The sequence below is a fragment of the Gossypium raimondii genome, chromosome 12 (assembly GCF_025698545.1).
Source record: "Gossypium raimondii isolate GPD5lz chromosome 12, ASM2569854v1, whole genome shotgun sequence".
NCBI lineage: Eukaryota > Viridiplantae > Streptophyta > Magnoliopsida > Malvales > Malvaceae > Gossypium > Gossypium raimondii.
The window spans coordinates 14,863,103-14,875,230 of NC_068576.1; the positions used below are offsets into that span (position 1 = coordinate 14,863,103).

General features: G+C 33.2%; 1 protein-coding gene across 1 annotated transcript; it reads right to left on the minus strand.

The window, feature by feature from the left end:
• Positions 1-3,618: 3,618 nt before the first annotated feature.
• Positions 3,619-6,976, minus strand: LOC105763380 (ethylene-responsive transcription factor RAP2-10). The gene is made up of 3 exons (XM_012581617.2): positions 5,889-6,976; positions 5,497-5,645; positions 3,619-4,112 (listed from the first exon to the last, which is right to left on the minus strand). The coding sequence occupies exon 1, from the start codon at positions 6,576-6,578 to the stop codon at positions 6,054-6,056; it is 525 nt and encodes a 174-aa protein (XP_012437071.1). The 5' UTR covers positions 6,579-6,976; the 3' UTR covers positions 3,619-4,112; positions 5,497-5,645; positions 5,889-6,053.
• Positions 6,977-12,128: the final 5,152 nt, after the last annotated feature.

The following is a 12,128-nucleotide window of genomic DNA, read 5'->3' on the forward strand; positions in this document are numbered from 1 at the left end:
TTTTTTATGATTTTTATAAAATTTTACAATTTATATATATATTTACGATTTTTATATTTTTTTCTAATTTTAATATTTGAATATTTTTATTAAAATTTAATAATATTTATAGCTTTTATTGATTTTAATTTTAAAATTTTTTAAAATTTTTAATAAAAGCAGGGGCTTAATTGATTTTCTTGAAAAAGTTTGAGGGTCTTTTTGATGCATTTTAAAAGTTCAAGTACCCAATTGAGTGCAAAGAAAAGTAGAGGGCTTAATTGCATTTTTGAAAAGGTTTGAGGACTTTTTGATGCATTTTGAAAGTTCAAGTACCCAAATGAATGCAAAAAAAAAAAAAACAGTAACTTAATTACTTTTTTAAAAAAAATTTGAGGGCTTTTAACACCCTTGAACCTTCAATTATTTTATTAAATCCACCAAAATTTTATCTATCTACAATTTCTTATATAAAAAGTAACTATTATATTCTTTTATTAAAACTAAAAGAAAACTTTTCTGTTAACCTCTTTTCCCATTTCTTTTACATTACTTCTTCTTAAGATTACCTATGCGGTTCCCATAGGATAAACTATTGAAGGCTCTCCTCCCAGTATCTTTTTTAGAGAAAATTTTGAATATAATTTTCCATTTACTTTGGGTTCAAACTGACATGTAAAAACAAAACTCATAATCTTTTTCTTTACGTTGAATGCAATGGATTTTCTTCTGCTTATCCAGAATGGTAGGAGGAATCTATAATGAATCAAAAAGAAAAAAGAAAACGTAATTAAAAGCTAGGGGAAGTTGAAAGATGAGTGAGATGGTAAGTTTGATGATGGTTGACTATGAATAAAATTGATTTATTGGTGATTTTTAATTTTTTAAATTTACAATAATAAGATTAAAAATTCTATTATATGTGTATGTGTGTGGAAAACAAGTAATTAGAATACAAGTTTATTTTTAAAACAACATACAACAAATAAATTAAAACTAATAATAGTAACAAATGATATGCAATTTGTACGAAATTAAAATGAAAAAAATAGTTATTATCTTTATACACGATATTAGTGGGAGAAAGCATTTTATGTAAAATTTATATTTTTAAATTTACTCAATAATGGTTATTGCTTTAGTGGTAAATGTCTTGTTTATAAATTCATTAAACATGTGTTCAATCCTTGGATATGTTAATTTTAATATTTTTATTAAAAATTTATACAAAAGTATGAAACGACAAAAATATCATCAAAATAATAATAGTAATTATTTAATAGAAAGGGTATATTAGTCTTTTTTTCTAACTGAGTTGGTGCTCGATTAACCTGCGACACTAACTCAGTTAGGATTTAAATAATAGTAAGCATAGATATACGATGTAGGTGGGAGTAAACATTTTATGTAAAAAAAATTAAAAATTTACTCAATAATAATTAATGGTGTAGTGGTAAAGAAATTGTTTAAGTAATAGTATAAATATACATTATTCATCATTAAAGAAAAAAAAATCTAATTTGTTGATCTTTTTCCAGCATCAACAGCCCTGCAAACTCTTGTTGAACACAGGATTACAGGTTTTCTTGTGGATGATGATTGGAAATTCTTAGTTTATCTTACCTTTAATGTTGTTCATGAGATTTTAACTATTCAATAGTTCTAATAATTTGCTTTCTTTTGTTAATATTTTAATGCCAAATGTCCGAACTATTTATACCATCATGATATTTCTAGATGCATTGACCCACTAGGCCCACGGCCCAAAAGTAAGTGTTTGATTGGATGTTTGAGCTTGTGAATGGGACGATAGAATGCTACTGTTTTATGAATTTTACTTGGTTTTTATCTTATTATTATTATTATTATCCATGATTGAGTTGATGTCACCTATATATGGTGAGTTTTGAATTCATATCAGTTAAATTACTTAAACCTTAGAGTTATCATTCAACCAAATTTTATTTTAATGTATTTTATATATTTTTATTTTAATATACCTTAATAAGATCTATCATTGTTTTTCTAAAATCTAAATCACTCATTGAGTTGATCTTTGTTACAATTCATGACCTCACATGTTCTTGTAAAACGTGGTAAATCACAATTGTGACTTTTTTACCCAATTAACTTAAAATAATTAATTATTTACAAAAATGATATGTTCTTCATAGTGCCCGTGGGTGTCGTCGGCCGCTTGACACACTAGCGACACCATCCTCCATTGATGACCCAATCATCAACTTTTTCAAAAAAAAAATTTTTTTTTGGGGTGCCACTATTGTGTCAGACGGCACCAGTCTGTATTTTGTAAAATACTCGCTAAAAATACGAGTATTTAGGGAGGGAAAAATATTCTTTAATGTGTGTCGCCGTTGTATTAGATGACATTGGTGGGAATTTTCAAAAAAAAAGTGATACAGAAAAAGAAAAGGCTGATAAGAAACAATTGAAATAAAAAAAAAAAGAGAAAAAATAAATGGGGAAGCTTGTGACCAATGCTTGCTTTATAGGTATTCTTGTTTTCTTGGCATGTTAGTGTTACCATCAATGGATGAAATATTATTTCAAAAAAAAAATCTTAAATGAGATTAGAGTGGGAAAGAAAGAGATATGCGAAAAAGATAGAGAAACAAGAAAGAAATAGACATGAAAAAACATAGAGAGATGAGAGAAGGAAAGTCAAATATGGGAAAGGAAAAAGAATAACTTATATGGAAAATAGAGATATGAAATATTCAATTCTCATTCATATCTTTCTTTTTCCATATTTTATTTTCTATTTTCATATACTCCATTTTCCTTTCCCATTTGAATTTCCATTATTCTTCTCAATTGAAAACTTTAGTGGTCGTACTGAGTTGGTTATTTTATTTTATTTTTTTCTTTCCTTTCTACTTCTCAATTGAAAACCCTAGCCATCATACTCAATAGCCACCGATTTCACCATTTATGGTGACATTTCGTGCCGATTTCGACACCAAAGAAGAGATTTCCTCCTTTCCGTTGACTTCTGCAGTTCAAATCTCCCAATAGTCGGCTCCAAATCTTCTACAACAATGACCAAAACTTTGAACAACTCTTTCTACTATGGTTTTTTTTTAAATATCACTGGTGCTAATTGACATGATGGAGGCACCTAAAAAAATATATTTTTTAAAAATATTTTAACATGTGCCGCTTGACATACTAGTGGCACCAAAAAAGAGTTGATGGTTTTTTTTCTTTTATTTCCCTCCCTGAATACCCATATTTTTAACGGATATTTTGAAAAATAAAGCCCAAAAAACTTTTTTTTTTTAAATTATTTTTAACGGGTTATCATTGGGAGCAGTATTGTCAGTGTGTCAGGGGACGGTAGCGGGCACCGTGGAGAATAAGTCATTTTCATAATAAGTTTTGACTTGAATAATTTTCGTAAATAATTAATTATTTTGGGTCAACTAGGCAAAAAAGCCCACAATTGTCCTTGGAACAAGTCAGAGGTTTAGCATTACTTCATGAATTTTAGTTGTTGGGATTGACTCGTATAAACATCGAACAATAACGAAAAAGAGAAAAAGAAAATTGGGTACACAAATATTTATGTGACAAACTCCTTCGAGAAGGATAAAAAACACAAGTAAAGGAGGCTTAAGCTTTTCACTAAATAAGTAAACAAACGAGAGTATTATATGGAGAAAATAATCCTAAATGTACTAAATGTACAATACCAAGCCCCAAAAACAAAACCCTAACTTGGAAACAAAATTCTCTCCACAGTTATCACAAAACTCTCACCAAAACACATATGCGATTATATCTTGTCGCCCTCAAGAAAAGCCCTTGTTGATTGGCTTGTCTAAATCAAGGTTACAAAAGCCCTTTATATAGACTCAGATTAGAGATATAATCAAACTAAAATAGTCTTGAAGTAATCAAATTCCAAATGGAAAAAGTCTTGCTTGGAGTCTAAAACGCGACTACATTAGGTGAGATATCGTCGTGACGTCATGACATCGCCCCTGCTCCTACCTCAAAAGATTATCGCCTTGTCCCGACGACCCTTGTCGTGATGTCGTCCTTACTTGTCATGTCATCGAACATCACATGTCTCCTCGTCGTGATGTCACACGTTTGTTTCTGTTAAATACCTGCAAAACATCCGATAAATGCGAGTCACACCTCACGTTATTAAAACAATTTACCTGCCATGCATTAGTTGGGGTATATACTAAACCACCCTAGGAATCCCTTGGCTGGTTCAGGCTGCTTAACTTTGTTGTTTCTATTTTAGCTTACTGCAATTGGTTCGAAAACTCATTTGTATTTATCGTTTACTTTTTCAGTATGTCCAACTCAATGGTCCTCAATTTTGCAGAGTTTCAACAAAGTACATAAGATACTCAATGAAACCAACGGACCGGTAGTTGGGGATTTAGTGACAGCAGCTCCATTAGTCGTACGTGAAACAACCAACTTTTGCACACTTCGGTTTGACACTAAAGCTTGACTGCTTCCCCTTTTATATGTCATTCTTTTGGTATGATAGGAAAGCATTAAGCTTCAAAGCTAAGATTTTCATCCAAATCCATATCGACCTACCACTAGAACTGGATTCAACGTGTCACTTAAATATTACATAGCGCTTTTCCTGTCATTTGAAGATCGGTATCATCACAAGAAGAGATGTTGTAAGAGCTGCCCTTAGATAAAGCTCGATAACTAAGGAAAAGCTTAACTCAAATGAAAAACAAATTGGAGAGAGAAGATGACACGTGCAGTACGTTTATTTTGTCCTGTGTTTTACCTTTTTCTCAAAATTTACTCCTGTATTTAGTATGGGATTTACATTATAGCCATACAACTCTTTCACCAGGGTCAACACGCAGTAATTAAGAAGAAATTCATGTCAATCCCTTAAATCCGCAGATTTGATAGACGGCTAATTGGCCAAATATCTACATCAAAAGAGGCCAATGGGCATTGAAGATTCTTAAGTTACTCTTAAACAAACAAGTTTCTTTCGGTGATTGGAAGAAAGTAGTTGTTAAGGAGGACGAAGAAGAAAACAAGTCAAAGCATAAAAATCGTATTGGTGTTTTTGGATTGTCAAGGAGGGGCGAGATTTGACAACTAATGTAATAGATTATTATGAAAAAAAACCTTCCGCAACAGCCAAGTTGGACCGACCAAAACATCATCATCCATTTCCAGGAGGACGGCAATCGTTCTTTTCTTTTTATTATTATTTTTATTCTAGCTTCACGTGTCCCACATCCAGAGTGGAGAACCAGAAAAATACCTACCTCAAAATCTTATCACTCTAGTAGTTATAGCATTAGTGGTTAGTATGGCCAATTTGCACCTAACTGCCCGAATGTGTAGGCCACTGCATTTTCCCTTTTTCATCTCTTCTTGTCCTTTCCTAATTATCTAATACTATCACAAAATATATATTTTTAAAAAGATAATATTATATAAAACAAATAATTAACCTATAAATTATTTTTAAAATAATTATATCTATTTCCTCACTTTATTTGCTTTTTTTTCCGGTGGGGAGTGATCTTTAGACTATATGTCGCTTCAACTTGCACATCTGGTCCCTCCACTCTCCCCGAAGAACAGGAGTGACACCAAAGTAATTACATATCTTTTTTACTGAATCACAGTGAAGAGGCTTCCTATACAAGCACAACCAAATTAATAATAAAAAAACCCTGTAAATGAAGTATAGAAATTAGAGGTTAGAGCCAAATATACAATTATCCTTTTTCTTTTTCTCCAGTGGTCAAATTTTTTACCACCGTCAAATCCCACCAATGAAAAGAAAAACTGCCTAAATAGAAAAACCAAAAAGATTTTTCATTACGACTAATAATTAATACAAAAGGTTTCATCATTTTTTCAGCGTAACCTAGACTTACCTCCACTACAGTGTGCATGATAGGAATTGCCCCCGGTGCATTTTAGCAACCACCCCCCTTGTCCCCTTCCTTTTTTCCCTCGGGGTTGCCGCCAAAAGAGACGGAACAAAAATTACATCATAAAAGTTGGAGGGTCATGATTCAATCAATTTTTTTTTTAACTTCCTATTTCCTTTCCCATTCACCATCTGAATCTTCCGGGTCGGGCATCTTGTTCAAGTCAACCCGATGTAAAAAACCGCCTGTACTTGGCTTCAACTCTTCGTCATAACCATGATTATAATTATGACCACGATGATTATGATGGTGGTGGTGGTGGTGGTGATGAGCTGCCTCAAGAGCATCAACTCTAGCACCAACTTCAATAGCTTTTTTCCTTATAGTAGCCGCTGACAAATCCCCACCGAGAGAGCCGCCACCGGCGCTGCCAACTCTCTCTCCCGCCAAAAGGTCAGGAAAGTTCAACCTCGCCGACGGTCCACGCAGGTAAAAAACCGCCGTGTCATAAGCTCGAGCCGCCGCAACAGGTGTTGAATAAGACCCTAACCAAATCCTCGACCGTTTATTGGGTTCCCTAATCTCAGCCACCCATTTCCCCCACTTCCTCATCCTTATCCCTTTGTAAGGCCTCTCCGCCGTGGACTTCCTCGAACTCTCCCTTGAAGCAACAACTCCTGTTCCATTCTCCATGCCTTGCAAATTATTGGAGAAATCCTATGTTCCTCAACTCTGGGTTGTGTAGTCGGGAGGCTTGGGTTTTTATTAGAACAGGGGAAGAAAGCTGGAACTATGAAGGGGGAGGAGAAGAATGGAGAGTTGGAGATGACATAGTTAGTTTGGTTGTGTCGTGTTTGAAATGTAATGTTTTTCCGACACAACAAAGTTATATGTTAGAACAAACAAAGAAAGGCAGAGAGAAAGAGAAGGAAGAAAAACTATAAAAGAGAAAATCCAAATTCACCGACACAAATCTATGTGTGGAGTAAGGGAATTTTGTTATAAATACAACATACACAATATTATTATTCTTAGTAATTGTTATAACTGGGGGAAAAAGGGAAACGGGGCGTGGACTTGGATGCTTTAAAGCTTGGCATGTTGGGGTTGTCTTTGGTATATAAATATGAATTTTATTGTCTTCCATTTTCTTTTATTATCTTTGATTTCAAACTTATGTTACACCTAATTTATTGTTTAAATATTAGTTTATGATTTTGTTTTCTTATTGCGATGCTTTCAAAATAGAATTTATTAATCTCATTTCTTTCATATTAAAATAGAGAGATGAAACCGGTGTCCTTAGGTGTTTGTTTAGCTAAGATTTCACACTACGGTATACTTTAATCATTAATTAAAGAATACATAAAAGAAACTTGATCACGCAAACAATTAAGTGATTAGGAAGGCGGTGATGGAGGGATTGGAGGAATTGTCGTTTTGTGGGCAAGTGAAGTGAATTTCAAAGGGTTTTAAAAAGGAAATTACTTTTTTCGTTTTCTCAACCTTTTTTAATTAATCAATAATTAAACTCAATTTCATGATAATGATTCTATCTTTGTTTGTTTTGCCATCTTTTTATTATAATAGTTTTGTTTTTAAAGGAGTGAGTAGGCGAGCAAGAGCTAAGAGATAGGGTAGGTCGGTGTTCGGTCGGTGGATAGATACCGTTAGGAATTGACTTTCTCTCCACGCAATAACCATATGGGTGGATGGGCTTTTTATAAACTTTTTTTTAGCACGTTTGTTAAAATTTATAGCTTTCATTGTTAATTGGAGTCTTTTAAAATTCAGAAACATAGAAATAAATAATTGACGGGTGGAACGCGGATGTCTTGAACATACTGAACTTGTAGTTGTAATCAGTGGGTTTTTAATTTCACATTTTAACTGTTTGAAGGTGTATTTATATTTGTATTGTCAACTAAAATGTTTAATATCGAATTTTCATTTATATCAGTTTTGGTTTTAATTTTTATGCAAGCCATAAGCATTTATTGTTGGTAAAGAAGTTAAAGAAATCTCTCTACCACGGGCTGAGTTAGAGCGAGCTGTGAAGAAGGTAGAGAATAAGGATCCATTACTTGTGAATAGTGATGACTTGGAAATGGAGGAGGCAATCTTTAAGGAGAAGTTTATGGCAAATGCACATGGAGACAATAAGACAGAAGGGGTTCTTGGATGATAATGAGAAAGCTCTACATGAAGATGATGTGCATATCTCAACGGATGACCCTTATCTAGATATTTGCTTTTCTAAAAGAGGTCATGGTCTAACTGATCAGAGTATGCACCAAATGCTTATTGTTCGTTTTCTTGGTTGAACAATTGGGTATCGGGCACTTGAGAACATAATTAAAAGCCTTTGGGAAGTTGTTGGTGAATTCAAAATTGTCAATCTGGATAATAATTATTTCCTTGTGAAGTTTGCCAACCAAAAGGTCTTGGTGGGAGGATCTTGGATGGTCTATGGACATTATCTTATTGTTCAGCCATGGAGCCACGAGTTTTCTACAAAAGTGTCACATCTATCGAAAATTGTTGCTTAGATTCATTTACCAAGACTCCCATATATGTACCATGGGCTTAATGAGGGCAATTGCTAAGGTTATTAGTAAGGTGGTTAAAATAGACTACAATATACAAATTTTGGTAATTGGGGGTGCTTTATGAGGATTGTTTTTGTGATCGACTTGAACAACCCTATTGTCTTCTTTATTGGGGTTGATAGGGTTTAAGAAATATATTGAATATGAGGAACTTCCAACAATTTGCCATAGGTGTCGGAGATTCGACCACTTTAAAGAGAATTACTCCTTGAGTGATAATGTTGGGTAAAGTATGTTAGGATATTGTGCCTTGAGTGTAGTTTATTCGTTATTTATGCTTGTAATTTTTTTAATAGATTGATTTAAATAAAATTCCATTATTCACATTAATCTTGTTTGTACATGTCCTCAACAATTTTTTCATGCAAAGCAAAATATAAGCAAATATTGACTCATTGATTACCTAGTGTTTAACTAATACTAAGTTGTATAATGGTTGGATTGTGATGTGAGAAGACAACTTGAATTAGTAGGTAATCTAAAAGGTCCATAGTCTTATGAATCGAAATTAAGCAAATCGATTAAAAGGCTATTATCTTGTCTATCAAGTCCAAATAGGGAGATACCTTGTCTTGGGTATTAGAGTGGTTTCCTCTTCTAAGATAGAGACAAAAATGTGATTGTTCGAATTGACAACACATCGGACAAAATCCAAGTTGAATTCATCCTAGATTCATTTATGGATTAATTTACTTCTGACATTCATAGTGTGGCTTACCTCAATCTTGAGTAAGCAATAGGTTATGTGTAACACCCTCAACTCAACCCGATTTACCGAGTCCGGATCTCGAGTGTTACTAGGCGGTGCAAAACATTTAGCAAAAAAAGTTTATTATTTCTTTTTTAAGATTGTTATTTGAGGTCCATAAGAAAATCTCAACATTTTTAAAAATTTGAAATGGAGTACATGGTAAACATTTTATTACAACTCATCTTATTCAAATCTCTACAAGTTAGGGAATTATTTAATATAGACTTAAATTTTTTTTTAAAGTTGCACCACCAGTCTTCTGTATGCATTATAGCCCAATTCGCCACCAGCTTGGCGTACTTTTGGTGTTGTCCCTCTAGGCAAATCTACTTCTCAACAAACATGAAAAAAAGTAATAACCTCGTAAGTACAGAAGTATTTAGTGAGTTCATTAACAGTACCTTGGCGGAGTCTTGTAATACTTTAGGACTTTCCATGGTTCAACTTCTACTCTTTGCAATTTGCTATGACTGATATCGTAAGGTCTTATTCTTCATGTACACGCCAATTATCACATCCCTGTTATACTTAATCTTTTGTACTTAATTAGCAGGAGGGCCCTTCTCGTTATTTCATGATTTTCTAGCTCCAATATACTTTTGTAAGAGAATACCCTTAGAAACCACTTCCATCAATCCATAACTCAACTCATGCTCTTCTTCCAATTAATTTCTTACTTTCATTGTCTTGGCCAAACACATACATATGTCGGATCCTTACATAGTTTTTCATACTATTGATTTTTACTCAAATATGCCCTGATTCATTTAAGTTCTTATACCTGTACTGGTAATTCACTACGAGCAACATCCAAGTGAACTCCATATCATGCTATAACATAATCTCATAATTCAAAACAACATTGACTTAGATTCAGAATAAATTTGAAAGATGTGATAACCTTTACTTTTGATACTTACAGATCATTATAAGAAACACCTTTCTTGACTTATAGATATACCTCTCATTTTCATGGAAATCCCTTAAGACTTTATTCAACTCTTATTCCAAAGCTTTTGTCAAAAAAAAAAAAAAACTCTTATTCCAAAGCATATAAATACCTTATATAGGTTATACATATTACAGAACTACTAGAACTTACTAATATCTTTCCATAGAGACAGACATTTAGATTCATAGCTTACTAGATATTCTTGACAGTTCATGCCACATAGACTTAGCAAAATACACCATACAAGCAATCAGAGAGAACACACCACTAAGGAGATCCACTTAAAGTTCACCACAAATTCTATTCTTTTATATTATGCCACAAAGGCATTCCTTTAATATTACGCCACAAAGGCTTTTCTTTCATTTTGCGCCACAAAGGCTTTTCTTTCATATTATGCCATATGCTTTTCTTTCATATTACACCACAAAGGTTTTTCTTATTTGACGTGTTTATGATATGGATTTGCCTAAACTCACGTTATGTGAGGATTGCCCATCATCATCCTGGGACACGCAGAGAACCCCATTGGGTAATCACCATCCTTTAGTTCCTTTCAGAAGGTGCCATGGCCATGGGCTTTTTCTTCAAGATTCATATTAGAGATCATGTTTTTAGTCCCAACGGATCCCTTTAGACTCCACCACGGTGAACAGAAACAGACTCACTTGACTGACTCTTAATGCATTAGCACCATTTAAGACTTCATACTTTGATCCATTAACAACACCCGACTAACTCACATTTAATCAATATATTCCATTTGTGATCATACAATCATACATCATCATTAGAATACTTATGATATACTTAACTTGTTAGATTCCATACGGACTACGAATGCAAAACCTAACAAACATTCATACAATAGTATAACCTTCATATTATACTTTTATGATGTTGGTTTCATATTTCATCCAATTTTCATAGAAATATCTAGCATAAATGGTATACATGCATGAGTCAGTTCAGGGACTCACCTAAAACCATTGATAACAACTAGGACTCCAGATTCATCATCTAACCAGAAATCGCAATAACCACTGCTTATAAAACATGTGAACACTATCAAAATTCATTCGTATAACTTTTACCATCATCTGAAACCCAGATAACCACCATGCAAAGCCTTTAGTTCTTCATCTTACTGCTCACACACATAAAAGCAGACTTACTCTTTTAGAAGCCAATATGCAATACCATAATACTTACCCAGGATGTTAAAAAACCCTCTGCAAGAACTCAAATCCTTTATTTTAGCTCAATCAAGAAAAATATATGCTCAGCTCCAAGGAAAATCAACAATGGTGTTTTAAATGGAAGAAAGAAGATAACTCTCTTTTGTTCTCAAGACATTATCAATATATATACATAAAAATCATGTTCTCATTGTAACACCCCAAACCCGATCCAATGAACCATATTCGAATCTTGGGTGTTACCACTCTAATACAGTTGTAACTTACCTCTGCTTACACAAATTACAATTGATTTCAACTATTTAAATACAAGATTTCATAATATAATACATAAGTATAGATAATGAAGAGTTTCGATTCTAATATATAGGGAATTTTATTGAAATAATATCCTGGTCTAACGTATTTATCCCAATTCAAGGGTTTCTATATGACAAACAAACTCAATTACGCCATCAAGTTTGCTCTATATTCATAATAATCATATATGTCACTCATTAGGCGTAGTCTTGGCATTGTTTCCTACAGACATAGTCTCAAATTCTACTTAAAACAGAAAACATAATCCATGTAAGTTCATGAGAACTTAGTGAGAAATAATCATCAATACCTTAGTCGTTGATATCCAAAAACGGGCGGATATTCCATCACCATCAGCTCCTTTTCTTAAACCTTCAACTGTTTATCCCTTATCATACTTAATCTTTTATACCTGGTTACTGATGAATTCCT